Here is a 24,431-nt window from a genome sequence, read left to right on the forward strand (position 1 = left end):
TCCTAACACCAAAGCAACTAGATCCACAAAGAATGTTATCGAAACCTTCTTTTGGACAACAAAGGCACAATCCACTTCGATTATATACCAAGGGAAACAACAATAAATGGTGGATACTAGCCAACTTATTGGAAAGTGAAGCGTCGTGACAAACTTCGATGTGATGTTATCATCCATCAGGACAATACTCCAGTTCACAGCACTCATGCTGCAATGGCTGATGTTCTGGAATGTGGATACAAGCTTGTACCCAGTCCACGAGACGTGGCCCAAAGTGACTACCACCTGTTTAAGTTTTTATTTAACTTACATGGTCAGAGAATTAACGCTGCTTTGAAGGGTTGGTATCTGAACATGAACATGAAAACAAGGGCAGCTGATCATGACGTGGAGAATATTATAAAATGTGAATGCAAGGTAAGAGCCAGTTTTGGTTCCTCGTCGAAACAGATTCTATTTGGCGTTTAAGGTAAAGGAGCTATGAAAATGAATTATACGAATGGCCCACTGTAAAATCAATGATGACACTAGGTGTTCGCTAAAAGGGTACGCATGGCCTGCCCTACCGCTAGCACCCACCAATCACACAATGTGCATAAATAATAAGTATTTATTGCCTGAAGCCGCACAGCAGTAGTCATAACATGCGACGGCGGCTTGTACACAAACCAGACAATCAAGTGATCGGTGATCCAGAAAGTTCAGAGCATTTGCTTATCTTGTTGAAACTAAATTATGTAAATATAAATTACCTCTGTGTGTGTGTACAAGTACAGATATTCCGCTGCTCGTCAGTAAAGAAAATGGCTTAATATATATTTGTTTTGCAACATAGTGGGAGACGGAACAAGTGTCATGTATGATAAAGAATAATAAAACCTGATGGAAATATTTTAGTTTTATGAATGCGAGGCTCAAAACGGTTTTATGACTCCTCGTGTCACATTCAGTACGTTTGTACAAAGTATCACGGAAAAAGAGCTTCATGCATGTATCCAGATTACTGCACACAGAGCATGACTACGGCACGCAGATGGAAAATACATCCTTGTTTGGGAAGTTGTGAGTTTACCCTGGACCATTAACGACATTTACTGCAGGACGTCAACACCTGTGGTCAATCACAGCCGTGCATCATGTGGCGTGGATGCTCTGTGGATTGTGTGGCATCGGGAATGGGTCGCACCTTGGTGAGACTATTTCTCATCATCATGGTTCCTGTTGTGAGAGGTTGGTCACAGGTTACTGTTAATTATAGCATTGTTACTGAAATTCATCTATACATCTAATTGTCTTACAGATAAAATTAGTTGATGAAGAACACACAGGGAGTGTACTATGCAGATATACTGAATAATTTAGAAGCACATGTCTTGGATAATACTTAATGATGCTTCATTGCACTGTGATAATAAAATATGTAATACATCATTTTAACATTATAACTGCAGTTTTCGAAATACTAAACTGTACGTTAAACTTTTTTGAAAACATAATATGTGAATTGATAACGAAACCTTTTACAGAGCGACGTTGTTCTCTCATGTCACAGTCCCTGGCATTGTGTTGTTGAATGATAGTTCTTTGTTTTATATTTCATATAAAAGTTCTGTTAGTCTAGCTGTTGTACTGTCCATCAACGGCATGTTATTATGCTAAGTATATATATTAATAATGTATAACTTGTTCTCGTCACATTGTGCCGTCAACGTTTTAGAAACATTGGGGGGGGGGGGGGGGGGGGGGGGGGTTCAATGTACAGGTTTCGTAGAGTCGTTGCAGAGACGTTGTAGATGTGTTGTAGAGACGTAGAGCCAATATAAAGTCGTCGTGGAAGCGCTGTAGAGACGTTTTAAAGACGTTGTAGAGGCGTTGTGAAGGCGTCGGAGAGACTTTTAGGTGCGTAATAGAGCCATCATAGAGAAGTTTTATACACGTGGTTGCGTAGTTGAAACGTTCGACAGGCGTGGTAGAGACGTGGTACAGGCGTTGTTGAGACGTTATTGTGTTTTCATAGAGACGTTGTATAGGCATTGTAAAGTCGAGGTAGAGGCATTGTAGTGTTATGGAAGAGACGTTGTAAAGTTGCTGTGGGGTTGCTCTAGGGTCGTTGTAGAGTCGTTATAAAGACTTTGTCGTACCTGAGTCGTTGTAGATTCGTTTTAGAGACGTTGTAGATACCTTGAAGAGATGTTGTACAGGCGTTGGTGAGACATTGTGAGGCATTGTAGAGACGTTGTATAGGCGTTGGAGGGGCATTGTAGTGGTTTTGTAGAGATGTAGAATCGTTGCATTGTCGTTGAAGGGTCGTTGTAGAGGCGTTATAAATGTTTTTATGGATGTTGTAGATATTTTTTAGAGGCTTTGTAGACTCGTTGTATGGGCGTTTTCGTGGCGATGTAGGAGCATTGTAAAAACGTTATAGAGGCGTTATGGATGCGTTGTAGAGGCATTGTAGAGGCGTGTTACAGGGCTTTTTTGAAGCATTGGAGGGGCGTTTAGAGGCATTTTGTATAGGCGTTTGTGGAGGCGTTATAGAGACGTTGCAGATGCACTGTATGACGTGGACATAGGTCCGTTGTAGAGTCGTTGTAAAGGCATTGTAGGGCGTCGTAGAGACGTTGTAGAGACGTTTATGTGAAATATGTGTATATCTGTGGTGTTGTGATAAGATAATGTGTCCATGGGCAATGGTTTCCTTTTGCAGGCGGTTGTTTTCAAAAAACTTCTACAGGTTTGTGAATTCCATATACTCAATATCATTCGAATTTCATCTCTAACATTATGAAAGCATATTGTTCTAAATACACCATGTATACGATTGCATTCGAAAGGAAATACTACATAAAGTGTACGTTCAATAGTAATGATTCCACATGATATCGTGTTGTCATATATTTAGAATAAGAATACGAAGCTACGAAGCAGTAGCTTTTTCTTAAGCATTGGTAGCTAGTAAGACATCTGGTTATCACTGAAAATGTAGCTGACACCGACAAGTTTTAAACAGCGCAACGTTCTGGCTGGACTTGCAACGTTTTAAAACAAATAGAGCTCTTATATTTTTTACCCCATCACGTATCCGTCTTTTAAATGATAGCCAAGTCATGCTCCTTCTTTGCCCTGTATTTTATGTATACAATCTGTTGGCACTTTCATGAATAGTACTGTCATCGTCACTGTGACCACACTTCGTAAGCGACTATGAATAACCACTATATTTTGATTTAACAACCCTGATATTTGACATTCATACATGACAGTTGTCACGATGTGTCAGAGTGGTGAAGTGACAGCGACGTCCCTCTTCATCAACGCCAACACAAGGGTTCATGAAAATGAGGTTTGTTCCTGTACCGTCTCTCAGTTTTCCGGCGAGATGGAGATCTTTGCTTTGCCAGGTACTGTCATCAGTGACTGTACAGTAAAACTGAACTTCTATGAACGACTATCTACCACCAAGATAGAAGTTTCACTGAAACTTTTGCTTCAACCCAAGAGATTATGTTGAACCTCACAGGACTTGGCACACTAGATATCTGCGTTGGTATTCGAAATACTGCAAAAAGTAAGGTTAAACACGTGTACATTTTAAAACATTATACACACCAAGAAAGCTTTGTGTTTCAAGGTAAATTGTCACCGTTTAGGTTTATGATCAACAGATGATAATTTTGCTGTACAAATACCACTGTAACTCTAGTATAATATTAACTATTTTGACAGAATCAAAGTTCAAGATAGCATGTTCTCCGAGGGTTCAAATCAGACCTGATGCATCAAGAAAAAGGTCAACTATTAGGTCTGTATCAAACGCATGCCCCTGGTTATGTATTTAACAGACCACTCGATCCATATTGATCATACTAACTGAAAAAAGAACTTATTTAACCCTTCTATGCACATTGTGTGAATGGTGCGTGCTACCCGTAGCGCAGGACATGCGTACCCTTTTCGCGAACAACTGGTGCTGTCACTTATTTTCAGTGATGTATTCACTTAGTTTTCAAGTCTGTTTTGCTTTTTGTGCCAAATGACATCTGTTTTGGGAGATGATCGAGACCGGTTGTTCTTTGGCGTTGACGTTCTACATTATATCCAGCACATTGCCGACCATCACAGGATCCACAGGATACATAGTTTCTGCGTCTTCTTTGCGAGAAGCTGCATCAACCGACAGGTCTCCTTCAACCAGCTCGATCTCTGTTACAACAGTGAGAAGTATGTTATCGTGTAAATCTATTTACTATACGCTTTTTCGAAATACGGACATTTACATGTATTACAATATATGGCTATATAAGGCTCAACCTTCTAATTGTTTTGAAAAAGATACCAGTTACAAAAGATTCATTTCTTCTTTTGATTTTGCATGTGTTTGCCAGAAATATGAATCCCGTTTCCCATACATACATCTAGTGCTTAACTGCGGGGCAAAAGATGTTTACATTGAAAAATTGAATTTGACCCCAAAATTACAAATGTTATCAAAACGTTAGTTGGCGGACACAGTCGTCAAAATACTCGCAAACTCAAGGTCCAAAACAAAGCTCTTATACCCATATCAAATACATCCACCATCGAGTTGTGATGTGCTGCAAGGGAGATTCAAGGAGTCAGCACATGTGGTGATGCCTCGATTTCATGCTGAGCCACAGCCTTCAAATCTTTATGTTATCTACATTTCACCAGTGTTTGTAAGAGTGAGAGATGAGATGTGATTGATAGATAATCTGGTTAGTTAAGTGGTACTGGCTATAGCGTACAGGTCACTAATTAGGAGACGTTCAGCAACGTCGGTTCCGGAGAGTAGTTGCATGGATGACCCTCCTGACAGTCTTCGGTCGAGCACTCAAGCACATATGTGGTATCTGTTTAGGCCAGTTTGTTCACAATATCCCTGTGTTCACCCAGCAGTGAATGATTGGTTGGTTGGTTGGTTGTTTAACGCCGCACTCAGCAATATTCCAGCTATATGACGGCGGTCTGTAAATAATCGAGTCTGGACCAGACAATCCATTGAGTAATATCATGAGCATCGATCCACGCAATTTGGATCGATGACATGCATCAACCAAGTCAGGGAGCCTGACCACCCGATCCCGTTAGTCGTCTTTTACGACAAGCATAGTCACCTTTTACGGCAAGCATGGGTTGCTGAAGACCTATTCTACCCGGGAATCGTCACGGGTCAGCAGTGAATGGATACCCGGTAGGGGAAGATGGTAATTATTATATGAGTGTTAACCTTCTTGCACTTCATAGACTGCTAGGGTTGTATACTTCCAGGGTTTTAAGAGTTAAAACACACTGATTCATTAACCGAGGTACTGTTTCGATCTATCATGGTCTGAGTGCATATTGTGGAATGTGCTTTGTAAAATTGTTACAATATAATACAAAAAACAATGACAAAATGGCTCTAAATGTAATTTGGTTACATACATGTAAAAATAACTTACTTGTTAAATAAACTTGAAAGAATTAAAAACAATATGACTTTGCATTTTACTTGCTCTCTGATAACAGTTACATCATCAATAACCGACCACTACAAACAGCAATATAATTTGCAGCGGTTTCACATCACCACTCCGTAACATCTATATGCAAGAGAGCCAGATTGTTGAAATAAGCGGAAATGGACAGACATACAAAAACCAGGTTGTGTACAATCATGGACTATCAGGGGGATGACTGATCCCCGTAGCCAGCAATCTATGCTGGTTGTGATCATGAGAGGTGCTTAATTGAATTGGTTGACATGCTCGGTTACCTGGTTGATTGTGCGTCATCGCACGACCGACGTTGTGTCACAGCTCGCAATAACAAACACTGGATTGTCTTGTCCAGAATCGATTATTTACAGGCCACATGTACAGTCATATGACTGGAATATTGCTCAGTATGGCATTAAGTTAAACAACAAACAAACACAGTTTGTCCTCCAGCCTTTGTGTATAGCTTGATGGTTGCCTTTAAATGCGCTTCACTACACTTCATGCTGTACAACACGAATGTTTATCTGGCAAGTCAAACAAAGTTGTTGATTATCGAGTGAAAAAATATCCAGTATCGGATATCTGTATGTAATGTATGTGCGGGAACACACTCACAGGCAACTATTGTGTACAACCAGGAAGCTTTTGAAACACAGGGAAATACACCGACGGATCTGATCCTGATGCGGTATTCAAACTCAGTGGTGCGTGCAACCCAACAAGGGCGGTTACCAATAACGTCAAAATAATACGACGCGAACTGACACACATGTCAATGTTTTCCTTGATAACATGATAAAAAATGTAAACATATAACACAGTATGGATACACACCATCTGACGTGGAAGTTAGTCCTCTCGGATAGAGGGAATTCTAGGATTCTAGGACATTGATAAACTCGTGCAGTGTTTGACGCTCCTGATGTTAAGACTACATTTGTGTAGAACATACTTGTCACTTATTTACTTGAAATGTGGTTAAGGTCACATTTATAAAATAAAGTTTTCATTCTTATGTTAATATTGTATCTATAAGTCTGGTCTGTGGTGTTAATGCACAATTAATTCGATGACATTCTCCAAACAAATATGTATTCTTCATATAGATACGTGTTGTGCCAGTTACACATATCAACTATATAACCCCTTGTGTATATTTGTGTGACCTGGCGCAGGGGGTATGCCGTCCTACCCCCCACCTACCTGTACATGCGGAAAGTCCAGGAAGGTAAAGGTAAGTAATTGTGCACAGAAGTGTATGTGTACACCGCAAACTTGTATGATAATTGACTATAAATGAGTAAATAATTTAGGATAATTAGGTGTTGGTGTTTTAAGTTAAATTACACCATGTAGGTTAACGTGGGAGGATAACAAACGTGATGTTTACCTCATTGGGAATTTACGACCACAAATATGATACCAACAAATAAAAGGTCATTTGGGCAAATCTGGGACTCGCTTTAGAAGACTAGGCCACCGACACGAACTAGCACATTTAGAAAAGTATGAGTGAGTGAATGAGTATGGTTTTCCGCCGCTTTGGGCAATATTCCAGCAATATAACGGCGGGGGACACCAGAAATGGGCTTCACACATTATACCCATGTCGGGAAAACTACTAGGCTATAGCTACCTGACAGCCCCCTGAAATGAACATAAGAACATGTTTATACGCAGCGATTCTAGAATCAACATGTTGACGATCGCAATCATAAAATAACTGCCTCGGAAAAAGATAATATATTTTGTGTGCGTGTGCGTGTGTTGTGTACTTGACATCCATACGGTTCAAATATACTCTGCTAAAAAGAAACGCAAAAGCAGTAAAGTACATTTCTGACTTTTGCCGACATCCATACAAAAATGATACCAAAAAATGAATTCGTCATTTCAGCATGGATTGAAATTAATTTGTGTGAAAAAAGTGAGGTGCTGCAGAATTGGAAAAATCGCAAAAACACAACCACGTGAGAGCCTAGAGCCGAAACACACCAACATGACATGCACGTGCAACATCACTTGTGGGGCTATCCAATCGTTGGGTTTTCATTTAAATTTGTATGCCATCACAATTTTTCAGCAAATGGACAGCAAAACCATGCAACGACTGACGGAAGCCCAACGCAACAACGATATCGGCCGACTGCAAACCGGAGAATCATCGCTGTAGCCAGGTTCCTTCTACTTAGCACCAAGCACCATTACAAGACTGTGGAACCGTTATCATATACACGCGACACCACGGGACCTTCCCAGATCCAGTCGACCACGTAACAACCAGAACACAGGACAGATTCATACGGCTACGTATACGTCACTTGCGTGAAACAACAACCAAGGCCACCTCTACACGTGCGACAATACCAGGATTGCGTAGGATATCAGGCCAGACAGAGAGGAACTGTTTACGCTAGACGACCAGTTCGAGGTGTCAGTTTGACGGACCTGCATCGTTGGCTGCGACGTTCAATGGTATCAGGAAAACAGACTATGGCCACGACTGCGATGGAGACATGTTTGGTTTAGTGACGAGACACGTTCAGTGTTTCGCCGTAAGGATGGTAGACGACGTGCTTATAGGCGTCATAGGAAACGTTATGCACGAAACGGCATACAGGAAGTGGACAGATTTAGTGGTGGCAGTGTGATGATGTGGGCAGCCATCTCCTACACTGGTAGTACATACTCGGTGTAAGTTCTGGGGAATTTAACGACACAACGTTACACGAATGAGATTCTTCGGCCACACGCCCTTCCTATTATGCATCAACCGAACATAATGACAACGCCAGACTTCACACGGCGAGACTTGCAACAGCCTTTTTCAGGAATCACAACATCCAGGCCCCGTCATGGCCCTCCATGTCTCCAGATTTCGACCCAATCGAACATTTATGGGATGCACTTGATCAACGACATCGTGCACGTCAGCAACAATCATATGACCACCAACAGTTGGCACAAGCACTGCAGGCAGAGTTGGTGAACATTCCTCATGCCACAATTCGGGATCTGGTTGCTTCCATGGGACGAATATGCCAGTCAGTTCTGGACTCTCGGGGGCCTGGGTCAATGATAATGATGTGTGCCAAGTTTGAAAAGCTGATTACCCTCTGTTGATTATTTATATGATATTTAAAATATACATCTAAAGTCATTTGTGAGTTTCTGTTTTTTGCAGAGTATATATGCAATGCCTTTTGTATGCTATAATACATTTCTGTGTGTTTTGCTTATCTCAATAAATTAATTTTGAGTGAAACACATGTAAGCCTTGTTACATGTGGGTTGACCTCTTCGTAGCCTACAGACATAGAGGTTATCAAGGGAGTGTGTTTGGGGATGGTAAATATCCTGCATTAGGAATAAACATTGTATTTAGCGAGCCTTGGCGAGCTAAATACATAGTGTTTATTCCTAATACAGGATATTTACCATGCCTAAACACACAAGCGTGATAACCTCTTTATCATATAATGTCATTCTTCAATTCTGTCCTTGAAAAATCGCTTCCCCTCACTCACAAACATTACCTAAACATTGCGAGTTTTCCTGGAATGCGCGCATTAATATTTATTACGTCACAGGGTAGGTGATGTGTCAGTCGGACAGTGACAGTAGCCAATATAGTTCCAACTGAAATCTGTTTCTTATACAGTGGCGAAGCAACATATACGCAAAACAACAATTGTTTTTACTTGCCTTTCGCGACAATCCATCGGTCTGTCCGCTAGAGTAACTGCCCTTTGTCAAAGGGAAGCTACTCTAACCCTAGTCTATGAGACGTCACGGCCATGGTCAGACGTTGTTGACAGTCGGTCTGTCCTGTCATAACGTTAAGAAGTGTAGTCAGATGTACACAGAGCGACAAACCGAAACAAGGTAACAATTCAAACATATTTTTTGCCACATCCAACTATTTTAATTTGCGGAGACGGCTTCAAGCACAGATATGGCTACTGATCCCGCTTGGCTAGGCCTAGTGCCCTCGCAAAATTGTTTCGAAATTTATATCTCCAAAGTTGACAAAACTTATAAAATGCCTTAGCTACGTCACAGTTAGACACTGCTTTTCAGTGTATTAGACTGTTCTTTTGATAATGATAGCAATTATCCCTGTAGTTTATCCAGATTCCCGATGGTTAATTCTGACTCGATCGCCAAATGACGAGGGCGACGCCATGTTTGTTTATAAACAGTGAAAGTAGTCCCTACTTGACCTTTGATATTTGTATCTCTATCCGCATATGACCCCAACGGATATCGTTTTTATCCGTTGGCTTAATCCTGCCGAGAAACCTACCCATTGTATGATAAAAGGAAGTACGTGAATATACATATGGTTTGTGACGCCCATGACATGTTTTATTCCACTCCGGAGTTATGGACAGGAAGAGATGTCTCTGTGTCATACTTGGTTGGTTTCTTTTTCTGGATATGATCGAGACGGGTAATGTTAAACTTCACTTCACTGTATTATTGTTATGTGAACTCTGTTTGTCCTAGGAGGGCATGCTTACTAACCTGTTCATGCAGGATATAGAATAACTGAATGTCAGCGCCCACGGTTGCCTAAGTTTACATGTATATGCGAGATTGGCTTTAGTTCAAGCTCCAGCTTCCACCCCATAGGAGCTTTTATGTTTATCTACCGGATCAATATACTAGTGTTTGAACCAACGATCATGCTATTCCGACATGTCTAAGAGACCTGCACACCAAATTGTGGCGTTTGGAAACAGAGACCTTTAACATATGTATATGATCTCTATTCGACACGACTACATCACTTCAGTTTGAAATTACATTGTTCTGTGTTGATAACTTAGTGATGAGTAAGCCAAGTGCTCGTAATATTTATTTTTAGTCGTGGATTCTGTACAATACATGCATCGAATATGATATGAAAGTTGTATGATTCTACCTCTTTGACTTTGTTTTGTAATATCAATTTTTTGTAGTACGTTAGAGGTAGTTATGTACGCTTTCTTTCTTAGAGTCAGGGGGCGGTCGGGTAGCCTAGTGGTTAAAGCGTTAGTTCGTCACGCTGAAGGCACGGGTTCGATTCCCGACATGGGTACAATGTGTGAAGCCCATTTCTGGTGTCCCCCGCCGTGATATTGCTGGAATATTGCTAAAAGCGGCGTAAAACCATACTCACTCACTCACTCTTAGAGTCAGAGGTTTTGGTTGGGTGACCCAGTAGTTAAAGCGTTCGCTCGTCACGCAGAAGGCCCGGGTTCGATTCCCGACATGGGTACATTCTGTCAAGTCCATTGCTGAAATATTGCTAAATACAATGTAATACCAAACCCACTCACGCTCATGACCATATGGGTCACTTGAAATACGTCCGGTTACAGATAACAATAATGTCTTTAACCGTAATAAATCCCGAGATATGAACACAACGCTTACTGACAAATTGACAATCGATACTATCAAATTTGATTAAATTCCATACATCCGTGTTGATCTCAATTCAGTCTCCGCATTCCTCGTTTCAAAATGTTGTTTCTTCACACTTAAAAAGTGCAAGCATGAATGAACACGATAATCGTCCTTTGCAGTATTTGTTGTTTTAGCAGGAGCCTTTTCGCAAGATTTTATGAGACCATCTACATATAATAATAAAGTTCACGAGTTAGACATACTTATAAACGGAGGACGAATAATATATATATGTAACTTTTGGGAGTCATTACAACACGAGTTGGGTTGTCCAGACAAAGCGGGGTGTGGATAAATGTCAACAGGTAGGCGTACTTCCTCTATCACGTTGTTAACACTCTAAAAGATCTTCATATTATTATTAAATTCATCCCTTTGAATCATGCAGAAAAATGTAACAGCTGTCGCAACTCATATCCCGATGAAACGATTGGGTCGTATGGTGTCCTCCCAGATCGCCTAATTTCTCCCCACAAGGTACCAAAATACAATTAGGTGATGTGGGTATGGCACACTCGCTAACTCTTGGTAGGGAACGAAATATCGCAGAGCGTTCAGACCTCCCAGCATACACGAGTTGGTACATGTGCACTTATGTATCGACAGTGTTAAGGAGCGAATGGGTTTAAAATAGGGTAAAACGAAATCTTGTAATTTAAAAAAAGGTGTTGTGGGGAAATATGTCTTCATTAGATTTCGCGAATGAGTGAATAACCTCGACTGGGTTTAATAAAGGAAAATAAACTTAGAGGGCTTTACCATAAATTAAGTCTATTATAAAAATAGACGAGAACGTCTGAATATCAAACTAGTCTAACAGACTAAAGATTCAGTCACTTTGACTGAGCTAGGAGTAAAATTAAAAAGTAAATCTAAAATTCCCAAATACATGTTACTAGACAATCACGGGGAGGTTGGTTATCCACGGATTACTAGAAAACGTAAGTATTGGAAACCATAACTACTTCCCCCAATACAACAAGAGTATGTCAATACCAGATCGAAAAGTGTCCGTAACCGCTAACTAACAAAACCTGAGTTTCGAACGTGACCACCCAGTAGTATATCGTCCCGTACAAACGACCCCTAACGAATCCTGGGGAGCAAAGTTACAAAATCTGACAGAAGTATAAATATACTGTGTGCGGACCTCTGTGTGGTCAATCTCTCCTGGGCAGCCGGGGAATACAATAGATTGAGGCGCTTAGCCAACGTGTGTTTCCAAACATGGGGAAAACACGAATAGCAAACTATAGTTAACTACTACATCTATTCTGAAGATGTAAGTATCAAAATAAAGCGCCGAAAATAAACATTCCAACGGTAACATTTACCATTTAGAACAAGCTATTTACAGTTATTGATGAGGTAAAAATGATCATAACTACGTGAGAAATATCTGAGTGTACATATAAATTCCCCTAATTTTGGAAATCGTTGTTACAAAACATTTTCACAATAAAAATAAGGTAGCGGAGATGTGGGATATCACATGCATCCAGTCAATTTTTGGTATGAGAGTGACATTAAATCACAAGAGAATGAAATAATCGGGACACTTATTCCCTGACACAAAATGTTATGACACTGTACAACCGCCGGACTTTACCGAGAGGTTTCGGAATCAAAACCGGGCAGCGATGAGGTCACTAGACGTGGCACGAGCGAAATAATGACCCCGTGACATAGTAATAATTAGATGCATATTTAAAGTGCGCCAATCGGCGAGTAAGAACAATCAAACAATAATTCTTATTGTTGACATCTGTGTGTTCGCAATGTCTGCAACAGACTAAAAAGATGTTCAAGTTTAGTCTCAAGTTTCCTGTTCATATGACCGACGATTTTAAGATTATAATTATGAGTAATGGTGGAGAAAGCAGTGGTAGTAGTATTTGAAAATAAAATGTTAACGCCGGACAATACGTTCCCAGAAAAAAAATGTTATAAGGTTTTATGTCAACCCGATCCTTAAAAATAATGGGGAATTATTAAAAGCTGTAGAAAAGAAATTATTTCGTGCGTTTGTGGATTTTTAGAAAGCATTAACTTTTACAAAATAAATTATTTGTATTAAAAAACAACAACATGTTTATAAGTATAATTGGTCATGATGTTTTGGTGAAAGTTAATTCTTATAAATGCTTTTTAAAAAAATAATAATTCACTATAATGAAGCAAATGTTATTAGAACAAGCAACTAAAGCTATGTCAAGGACGGAAATTAAAGTCTTATTACTTGAATGTCAATTGCGGCTTTTTGACAGCATCGTTATATGATTTCTTCTCTGCGGATGCGAAATATGGGGAAAACATCTCCCATTTAAGGTTCCATTTACATTTTCTAAAACATCATAACATTTCTTTCATGAAAAAGAAAAATTACTCCAACGTCCATGGTTCGTGATGGAACTTGGAAACTCATGTGTATGTATCGCTATAAATCGTTATGATACCAGGTATTCATACCAGATATAAACCAGGATATATTGTGTAAAAGGACATTTAGTTTACCGTACCAATCATTTTAAAGGCTTTGATGAAACATAGAAACATACTGTAACATGTACATATTTATATGTATTACTGTATTATGTATGCAAATAATATTTAATTCAAACATAGTTGAAACACAATTTGTAACTACTTTTTATTATGAGCAAAGCAGAAGAAAATATATATATCACTTTACATGCATGTACAATTGTTGCACAGCCACACACAATAATCTTGTCATAAAATATGTTTGTCTTTACAGTGGTCTCATGTGGAGGGGACAATGATTTTGCAGGTAACAAAACTCCTAAATATGAATATATAATATTACACGTTTCTGATAGCATAGCAATATCATTATTACAATCACATGGAACATTTGTAACTTCATCACAACTTTACATTACCACCGCTTATACCACTGAATATGAATCTGAAGTGTCATCAAATTACCATCACGCCGAAGACCTGGGTTCGATTCCCGACATGGGTACAATGTGTGAAGCCCATTTCTGGTGTCCCCCGCCGTGATATCGCTGGAATATTGCTAAAAGCGGCGTAAAACATACTCACTCACTCACTCAAATTACCAATGCGTTAAAACTACCAACGCTGTTTTACAGAGATCGAGATGTGTGACGAAAGAGCTAGATCAACAGAACCAGTATTAAACTTCCACCTGCATGCCTCACCGACGGGAAATGTAGAGCGGTGTGACTGTAATTTGACAATGACCGGTGATGGAGGACTGGTCACATTTACAATCGTTACCCTTTCTCCTACCTGTGGAGGAACAGTGACGGTTCCAGGTGGTTCGACAAGAAACTGTACAACGACAGTTTATGAACACAATTGTGTGCCACATGGTACTTATGTGGTTTCGTTCACCTTCAACACTGCGAATGTCAGTAAATGCTTGAAGGTACAGACAAGGACACCAGGTACATGTATAAACTAAATTTAAAGGATCTTGTGATGATATGTATGTCGGTCATAATTCAAACCGTCAACACAACAGCAAAATCAGTCAGATTAGATACCGAAACAAATTCCATTGAGCGTCAAAGGCAAAATAGTGATGAAAGATATATAGATAATTTAATGACAATCAGTGATGACACCAGGTGTTCGCGACAACGGTTAACATATCCCGCCATACCGTAAGCACCCACCACTCACACAATTTTCATGAAAATGTGTGTTTTTGGTAGGAGGGCATGACGGTCTAGTGTTTTGTTTCTAAAATACACTAAAGAAAGCATAACTCACGATCTATTATGTCTACTCGTGAACCAGATATTTCATAATTGGATCATGTCACTGATCACTAAGAAAATGAATCCCATCAAATATATTTGATATATTTAATATAAAATATTCTCGTGATCCAAGGTGACTAATTATAAGACAACCAAACCCAATTGCAAACAGATCACATATCTATAAGAGGCCGCACTCTTTTACCCCATGTAACACTTCCAGCATGTCGCTTCCCTAAGAATATGAGAATGTAATCTTTACAATATTCATGTTTTGGAAATTATGTTTCATGAGCAATTAAGCCTGCACATATCAGTTTTAGGACACCTTTTGGCAGCAGGTCTTCTTCTATTTCAGCATCAACTATAAGAACTGTATGCATTGGTACCCATCGTACAACGACTACAAATGTCGCCTACAGCGGTGAACCTGTATCTGAAAATACGCCGACGTCTGCATTCACGACAGGTTCAAGCCTTAACGTCAAGCAGGATACTTCTCGCCCTGGTAAGAACATTGTAATCGACTATTGACAACATAACTTCCCTGATCCATTTGGAAAAATATTTTGATCCCAATAGCATAGAGCTATGTCGCAAATGGTAGGCCATTTGATATTCTGGAGATGTGCTTGGGATTATTTAGAAAACTTTTGTCCCCGGAAATCATGCCTCGAACGTTAAAAAGAAAAACAATAAAATGTCCCATGGAGATCCTGAAAATTTTGTTGAGGATGCTTACTTTACATTAATATAATATCTCAGTACAAAAGTGTTCCACCTCTAACAAACCCATAGACCAACAAAAATATCATTAACTGGCAGATCCTTAAGAGGGACAAGATGGATAGGATGGTGTCGGCATGGTCCTCGCGATCGGCGGCGTAGGACGTTCTTCATAATACTAATTATTGTTTGAAAGGTGTCCTTATTTACAAGCCGCCGCTTGAATATTGCTGAACGTGGCTTTAATCATAAAACACTCAGAACACGGTCTATAGGCGTATGCTATATCTCGGATGCCCAGATCACCAGATTACGTGATTATCCATGCTATGTCACCGACAACGTAATTACAACTCGTAAACGTTTCAAGTTACAACTTGAACAGTAGATAGCTTCCTGTTTCATTCAATCAATAATCTTAACCTAGTGTACTCAACGAAACTTCCCATACATGCAGGGTTATTTGCGATAATATAACGAAAAGGTATCAACATACACTAATGATAGGTGTCGTTACATACGTCTTGCAGCTTTTAAGTAGATATATTATACTTGACATTACAGAACACGGCGTAACCGAACGCAAAAAACGGTGCAAAAAAGATCATCCATCTTTGATTATTAATAAACGCGATAAAACCATTTACATAATCATCGAAAAGGAACTGTGCTAAAATTATAATTCATTGTACAGTCCGACTGTATCATTAGCCTATGCTTATGAATCACATAGCAATAATGATGACACCCGGTGTTCGCGGAAAGGTGAGCGTGTCCTGCTCCACCGGTAGCAACCATCTATGATCGAAATTCAAATATCATGAAATGGTTCAGTTTGAGTGAGTGAGTGAGTATGGTTTTACGCCGCTTTTAGCAATATTCCAGCAATATCACGGCGGGGGACACCAGAAATGGGCTTCACACATTGTACCCATGTCGGGAATCGAACCCAGGTCTTCGGCGTGACGAGCGAACGCTATAACCACCAGGCTACCCGACCGCCCCGGTTCAGTTTGAATTCATGCAAACTTGGTAAAAACAGGGCAAAATGGAACAGTGCTGTTGAATAATAATAACCATCTACATCTATGTTAAACCCCGGGGGAACAGCCATTGACATGTTCACCATACATAACAGCGATACACAAAAAGACGTGTGCTCCACCTGTTCCACTCGGGAATCTAACTTGTGAGAAGTGGTGCGTTGTGATTGGATTATGTATGATATCACGTGTTATGAACTGTATTAAAAACATCCACCTTCACACCTGTGTTAAACATAATATTGGCCGTCAACAAGAAAGGTAATTGAAAATATATGTGTGTTTCAGTTGTTGAAATCGCCGGCGGTGTGGGCGGTGGGCTGTTGATGCTTCTTGTAGTCGTTGCTGTCGTTACAGTCTGTAGCCGCGGGTAAGTTTTATATGGCAGACCTTGTGATGACTGTTCATTGCGCGGACAGTCTCTTACTCGAGTATACCGCAGTATCTGCTACACGAGCATACAACAGTATCTTTTACACGAGTATACCACAGTGTCTGTCACACGAATATACCGCAGTATCTGTTACACGAATATACCACAGTGTCTGTTACACCTATATACCACAGTGTCTGTCACACGAATATACCACAGTATCTGTAACACGAGCATACCACAGTGTCTGTTATACGAGTATACCACAGTGTCTGTTACACGTATATACCACAGTGTCTGTCACACGAATATACCACAGTATCTGTTACACAAGTATACGACAGTGTCTGTCACACGAGTATACCACAGTGTCTGTTAAACGAATATACCACAGTATCTGTCACACGTTTATACCACAGTGTCTGTCACACGAATATACCACAGTATATGTTACACCAGCATACCACAGTATCTGTTACACGAGTATACCACAGTGTCTGTTACACGAGCATACCACAGTGTCTGTTACACGAGTATACCACAGTGTCTGTCACACGAATATACCACATTATCTGTTACACGAGCATACCACAGTGTCTGTTACACGAGTATACCACAGTGTCTGTCACACGAATATACCACAGTATCTGTTACACGAGCATACCACAGTATCTGTTACACGAGTATACCACAGTGTCTGTCACACGAATATACCACAGTATCTGTTACACGAGCATACCACAGTATCTGTTACACGAGCATACCACAGTATCTGTTGCGCGAATATAACAGTATATGTTACACGAGCATACCACAGCGTCTGTTCCACGAGTATTCCACAATGTCTGTAACACCAAGCTACCTTAGTGTCTGTTACACGAATATAACATTATCTGTTACACGAGCATACCGCAGTGTCTGTTACACGAGTATACCACAGTATCTGTCACACGAATATACTGGCTGTACCCTCGAGGGGGGTTGAAGTAGCGTAAAATTATTGTCCCCCTAAGAGGGTATGTAAGTCCCACACCATTCGTAGTATTTTTCTGCATACCAGACTTTTAATCGTAGTATCTTTGTTAGTTTTATTCCATGGCTAAACTTGCATATAATCGCCAGCGACTGAAGGGGTGGTGTAAATCCTGCCGGGGTACATGCAGGAAGCAAAGGTACTGTAAGTCCCCATGGTCCCTGGTGTGGTGATCTCCCTTTAGTTACTGACGATCTCTAGCCCAATTTTTATATTGTGTTGTTCCTTAATACTTAATGCTTTTAAATGTTCCGCAACTAGTTTTAAATCTTTTCTGTGATATTCTAGTTCTCATACTGTCCTTCGATGACAGATTTTTATAAAGTTTAAATATATGTATATTTCATGTCTAATTTCTCGTCACGATATGGCTGAAATATTGCCGATGTGACGTAAAGCATTACCTCACTCACTCACTCACTCACACGAATATACCACAGTATCTGTTACACGAGCATACCACAGTGTCTCTTACACGAGTATACCACAGTGTCTGTCACACGAATATACCACAGTATCTGTTACACGAGCATACCACAGTATCTGTTACACGAGCATACCACAGTATCTGTTGCGCGAATATAACAGTATCTGTTATACGAGCATAACACAGTGTCTGTTCCACGAGTATACCACAATGTCTGTAACACCAAGCTACCTTAGTGTCTGTTACACGAATATAACAGTATCTGTTACACGAGCATACCGCAGTGTCTGTTACACAAGCATACCTGTGTCTGTTACACGAGTATACCACAGTGTCTGTCACACGAATAGACAACAGTACCTGTTACTCGAGCATACCACCAATATACCACGGTGTCTGTTACCCTAGTATACCAGTGTCTGTTACCCAAGTATACCGCCGTGTCTGTAACCCTAGTATACCACGGTGTCTGTTACCCAAGTATACCGCGGTGTCTGTTACCCTAGTATACCAAATCCTGCTGGGGTCCATGCAGGTAGCTAAAGTACTGTAAGTCCCAATGAACCCTGGCGTGGTGATCTACCTTCAGTTGTTGGTGATCTACAGCCTGTTTTTATGTTGTGTTGTAAAATGTTAATATTTTTTTACATATTCTCTGACTAGTTTTATGTGAATCTGTGATATTCTATTTATTATACTGCCCTTCGTCGGCAGAATTGTATGCAGTTTAAAATATATTGTTCATGTCAACTTTTGTTTCGTCACGATATGGCTGAAATATTGCCGATGTGACGTTAAACTTTAACTCACTCACTCACTCACTCACGGTGTCTGTTACCCGAGCATACCACGGTGTCCATTACCCTAGTATACCAAGTTGTCTGTTACTCGAGTATACCACGGTGTCTAAAACCCTAGTATACCACGGGGTCTGTTACACGAGTATACCACAGAGTTTGTTGCACGAGTATACCACAGTGTCTGTAACACGAATATACAACAGTACCTGTTACAGGAGCATACCAAAGTGTCTGTTACACGAGTATACCACAGTGTCTCTCACACGAATACACCACAGTATCTGTTACACGAGCATACCACAGTGTCTGTTACACGAGTATACCACAGCGTCTGTCACACGAATATACAACAGCACCTGTTACACCTGTTACACGAGCATACCACCGTTTCTGCTAACCTAATATGACACCGTATACGGCAACTAAAGACACCATAACGAATTTATTATGCCGAAAGATTTACACTATTTAAAATCTTTGTCGCATATGTCAAGTCAAAACTTAAAACTCAAAACTTAAGACTGACAACCTAAGACGTTAAGGGTCAAAGGGAGACAAATCTGCAAAACCTCAGAGGCCAAACGGTGTTGATAGTTTTAACTTTATATAATCTTTAATAAAGTCATGAACGTGATAAAAAAAAAACTATTAACGTCCTTGCACATCAAAATGTATGATATTAAAACACAAAACAGTGTCGAATAACGAATTTTTGTACCAGAACTGTCATGTGAAATATACTGAACCGCAAAAGAAACGTGACAATGGATAGATATATGAGAAACCTTATTCGTCCAAACACTGTAAACATACCTTGAGACATATTAAAAAGATGAAACTTGGCAAAACTGATCATCAAGGTTGAAATCAAAGTGTCAAATGTTCTTAAATTGAAACACAACACTATTCTCTGAGGAAATGGCATCACCAGTCAGTATCGTGTATGTGCGCCATGTGCATTGATGACTGCCGTGCAACGTCGATACATGGAATGGATGAGGCGGTTGATGAAGGCGATAGGCACTTAAGCCCACACTCTGAGGAACGCCTGACGCAGCTCAGCTGCAGTTGTCGGCCTGGGTCGGGCGTCATTCAGCCGTCTCTGAATCTCGTCCCACACGTGCTCAATCGGATTTAAATATGGACCGAGGGCAGGCCACTGCATGGTTTTGATGCCATTCTGCTGGAGGAAGTCTCTTGTTGCTCTCGCAGTATGGGCACGGGCGTTATCATGCTGAAACTCGTGGTTGCGGCGACGTGCCAAATGAGGTATGGTGTGTGGTCTCAAGACTTGATCAATGTACCGAGCTGCTGTGACACCATTGCCTCTCCCTAGGCATAGATCATGCTCGATTGTGCCTCAAAAGTTGTGAAATGAAGACACCAAAGGCTGGAGCTGCTAGAATTGGAAAGTATACGTAAAATTACGAGACGAGGGCTGAGTTCACATTCAATTGCATGAAAGTAATGAAAGTGTTCATATACATTTTTCAGAGTTAAATCTAAAGCGAAAATGACCGTGTTAAATTATTTTATATGACAAAAAATAATGATAACATCTGAGTTACCTTTGTAAACATATGCCATAGCACATATGTGATTACATGGATTTCGACGGGGATTTTTATTTCCAGGGCAAAGAAATCGCATTGTTATACATGGGAGACAGGAGTAAAAAGGTTCAGTAATGATAATACAAATTTGATAGCATTCGAAAACATTAAATTTTGTGTTCGTGACAAGTCTAAATATGGCATTGTTATTATCACAATGAAGCCGATGTATAGGAGGAAGTTAGATTGTGTGACTCGATAATGAGTGAGTGACAAAATGAAAACACTATGTTGGCTCTACTGATGCATGTAGAAACTATACAGTCCAAGAGAATGATAAAGTCTCTACGTTTATATCATGTTGTCCTATCTCTGAACATGATTATTTCCTCTACAGGAAACAATAAATAGATTTTTCCTTGTTTCAATTGTGTTTGCCGCTTGGCTTGATTGAATATATTCTATTAAACACAAACAAAAATACAGCATGTTCGCGTGAATGTCAAACCAAACAATGTCATGGTTAGCTTGGTCCGATGGGAAAGAAAGAAAGATTCATTCAGCTGTAATGGCAAGTAAGAACAGGTAGCAACGGAATTGACAAATATGAATCCCCTACTAGGTTCTGTCCCGACTTACAATTATGACTGTGGTCATATATGTTACACAAGTAAAGGGTTTGTGGACAGAAATAACATTGATTTGTTGCTTCAACACATACTTTCCAAATATCTTCATAATTTATGATTTCCTACGTATTACTGCCTCATTCAGAGTGACTTCAATGTTAAGCTGCACCAGCAGTCCTTGTGGAAAAAGAGCTAATCAAGATACGATGACAAGCATAAACCAAGTCAGTGAGCCTGACCACCCGATCCCGTTAGTCGCCTCTTAGGACATGCATCGTTACGGCAAGAATGTGTTCCTGAAGACCTATCCTACCCGATATTTTCACGGGTCTCAATTGTATGCAAATGTATGAAATAAACAGACCGGGAAAGTTCCGGAAGTAAAATGAATATGTATAGTGTGATAAACTATGATCGTTGGTAGCAGTTATATAACAAGGACGTAATACAAGTTTGTTCTTTTTAAAATCGATGGTGAGTTTGTTCTAGTTTAGCATCCTAAATAAGGTCCTTTCTAAATTTGGGTTTTCAACTAATGGAACAGAAATATCGATATCTGTTTCGCAGAAAACGGCAAATTGTTGTCTAGGAGAAAAAGAGGTAGCATCTCTGTAAGGAAATATTGATAAGATGAACATTGATTGTTAATTGTGTCATACGATGTTCACATAATGCAGTGTGGTAATTTTGTAATTCATTTTAACATTACAATGTTTATTTAGTTAATACCGAATACATCCTGATTGTACATTTTAACACAACACCCAGTTCATTTGACATACATTCAAGTAAAGGCGAAAAGGTCATTGTATTCAATGGACTTGTTCAGAAGGGATCTCATGATCAGACGGGATTTACATCTTTGTCTGAGCCATCGATAGACTAGAAGTTTCTTTGTCAGTTCGTTTTTTTAGCAAACGTAAACATGATAGAGTTAATTGTCACAATTACTTAACAAGGAACACGATTCGGAAACGATTAATATTAAATATTATAGTTTGAGCAAACATATGTACAACAAATTAATTTAAACTGACCAAATATAATTTTGTACTTTGGGAGTATAGCAGACTCTTTTTGACCAGATCAGTGAAATATTGGCTCGCACAGTCACCTCGTCAAAAGCTCTTAATGTTAAAGTCACTTGTTGGAGTGCACGGAGTTTTCTCAAAAACCTTGAATTAAATTGGAGATGAATACCATGTGATATTCACATGAGAACAATATGCCACTATAAGAAAAATGTACCTCTCGAAAGATTACCCTGGATATCCATAATCTTATAATTATGAAATTCACACAGCTAACGCAAAGAGGAGATGATATAGTCCTTCATAATATGCGGTTGTGTTGTTAGCAAAAGCCTACACATATAAGAGTGAGTGAGAGAGTATGGTTTTACGCCGCTTTTAGCAATATTCCAGCAATATCACGGCGGGGTACACCAGAAATGCAAATATAAGACACAACAAACACTTTGTTTCATGAATGAAAGTGTTATATTCATATACAGTACTCCCGCATGCGTGATTCTTCATGCTATAATTATGTATTATAAGCTGGTGGCCTGTTACTGAAATTCTGTTGTCTGCCCGTCTTTCGAACATTTTTTTTTTTTTTGCTATCCTATATTTGCATTTATTTCTAAGCTAGTACTTGATCAACACGACGAATATTCATTATGCAACATACTTTTCATGCGCCTATCCAGAAGGTCAATCATGCATCAATTCTTCGAATCTTTTCAGGCTTTCAAGTGATCCCGAAAACATCACCATACATGAACTGCAAGATCTGGCAAAACGTCCTTCAGAACCAGCACATGGACAAGTTGTGACTACCACATCGTCTGGAGATAACTACGACACTGTTCAAGTACTCACCGATCCGTCGACCAATAGCCTACCACACGGTTGTGCGAGCAGTAGTTCCTACACCAACGACCATCTGGGTCGTCAGAATCTGCTTTCCACACCTCGTGATAACTACAACACAGTTACATTCAATTTACGTGCGGATCCATCACAGCATATCGTCTCATATACATGCTGTAGCCAGAAAGGTGACCGTCACAGTTACGAACACATACGTAGGATAAGTCAGCGTCCCAAGTCTTGTACAGACAATGACACTGGTACATTGCCAACATCGCATAATGAGGTACCTGGACGTGATATCGAGAGCATGAATACTAATAACTACAGCTGTCTGCGTAGAGCAAGTCAGCGTCCCGAGTCTGGTGTAGAATATGACACGATGGCTTCAGCAGCTATGTTTCTGGATGACATGCAGTCCGTATACAGCTATGATCACCTGAAGACGAGGACGGGAACAGCCAGGGATATTGGTGCCGTTGTATAGAGCGGTATTAGCGCTAAGGTGATCGGAACTCCCATACCTTAATATAGACTTACGGTAGTCGTACCCCTCAGTTTGTTTTGTTCAACGGCACTCTGGAGCAAGCGACTGCGACATTGCATGCCCAATCATGACAGGGTGTAATTACAAAGCGGCCGTCGCGCTAGGATTGCTGTCGGGGTACGACAAAGTCAACCAAACTCACCGATCATAACCATCCGATTCACTTCCTCACCTCATTCGACCGTTGGGTTACTGAGGACCTATAATAACCCGGAATCCCGACGGGGGCACCCTGTTTATTGTGACACCTAATAATTGATCACAGAATGTAGAACTTATAGAGCTACCTAACCCGAGGTATTTTGAATCATTCAGTAGAAACGATTAAAGTCTTCGCCACTTACTAGAATCACGAAATGTCGCGATGATTAATCAACGAAGATAACTGCATGTATGCAAATACATATAAGGTGAAACAAGTCATTCCGCCGATAAGGAATATCACTTGCAGTAATGACAAAATTGCAAAGTGCGCTTTTCAAGAAACGTCTATTTTACTTAGCAAGAAACATCATCATTGAGTTTACTCGGTTTCACTCTGGGTAAGAATCGACAGTCAGCCGACTGCAAGAGGTTAATTCAGCAATGACCTTGGTCGATAGCGCTTTAAATGCTCCTGCACGTAATTTTCTTCCAGTTCGTACTGATAATGTTCGTATATATGCTGCACACTCTGCTTAATACACAATTACTGCTTTAGATAAACAAAACAGGAA

The 24,431-nt window shown here is 40.0% G+C and overlaps 1 protein-coding gene and 1 pseudogene across 1 annotated transcript; both read left to right on the plus strand.

Annotated features, from left to right (window-relative positions):
• Nucleotides 1-213: 213 nt before the first annotated feature.
• LOC139475480 (uncharacterized) lies at nt 214-8,624 on the plus strand (annotated as a pseudogene).
• Nucleotides 8,625-9,887: 1,263 nt separating this feature from the next.
• Nucleotides 9,888-23,792, plus strand: LOC139473643 (uncharacterized). The gene is made up of 6 exons (XM_071256321.1): nt 9,888-9,954; nt 13,714-13,746; nt 14,075-14,392; nt 15,069-15,218; nt 16,768-16,849; nt 23,043-23,792. Exons 1-6 carry the CDS (start codon nt 9,888-9,890, stop codon nt 23,653-23,655), a joined length of 1,263 nt encoding a protein of 420 aa, XP_071112422.1. The 3' UTR covers nt 23,656-23,792.
• Nucleotides 23,793-24,431: the final 639 nt, after the last annotated feature.

This window comes from Haliotis cracherodii, unplaced genomic scaffold (genome assembly GCF_022045235.1).
Source record: "Haliotis cracherodii isolate W230 unplaced genomic scaffold, xgHalCrac1.p SCAF_3, whole genome shotgun sequence".
NCBI classification, from domain to species: Eukaryota; Metazoa; Mollusca; class Gastropoda; order Lepetellida; family Haliotidae; genus Haliotis; species Haliotis cracherodii.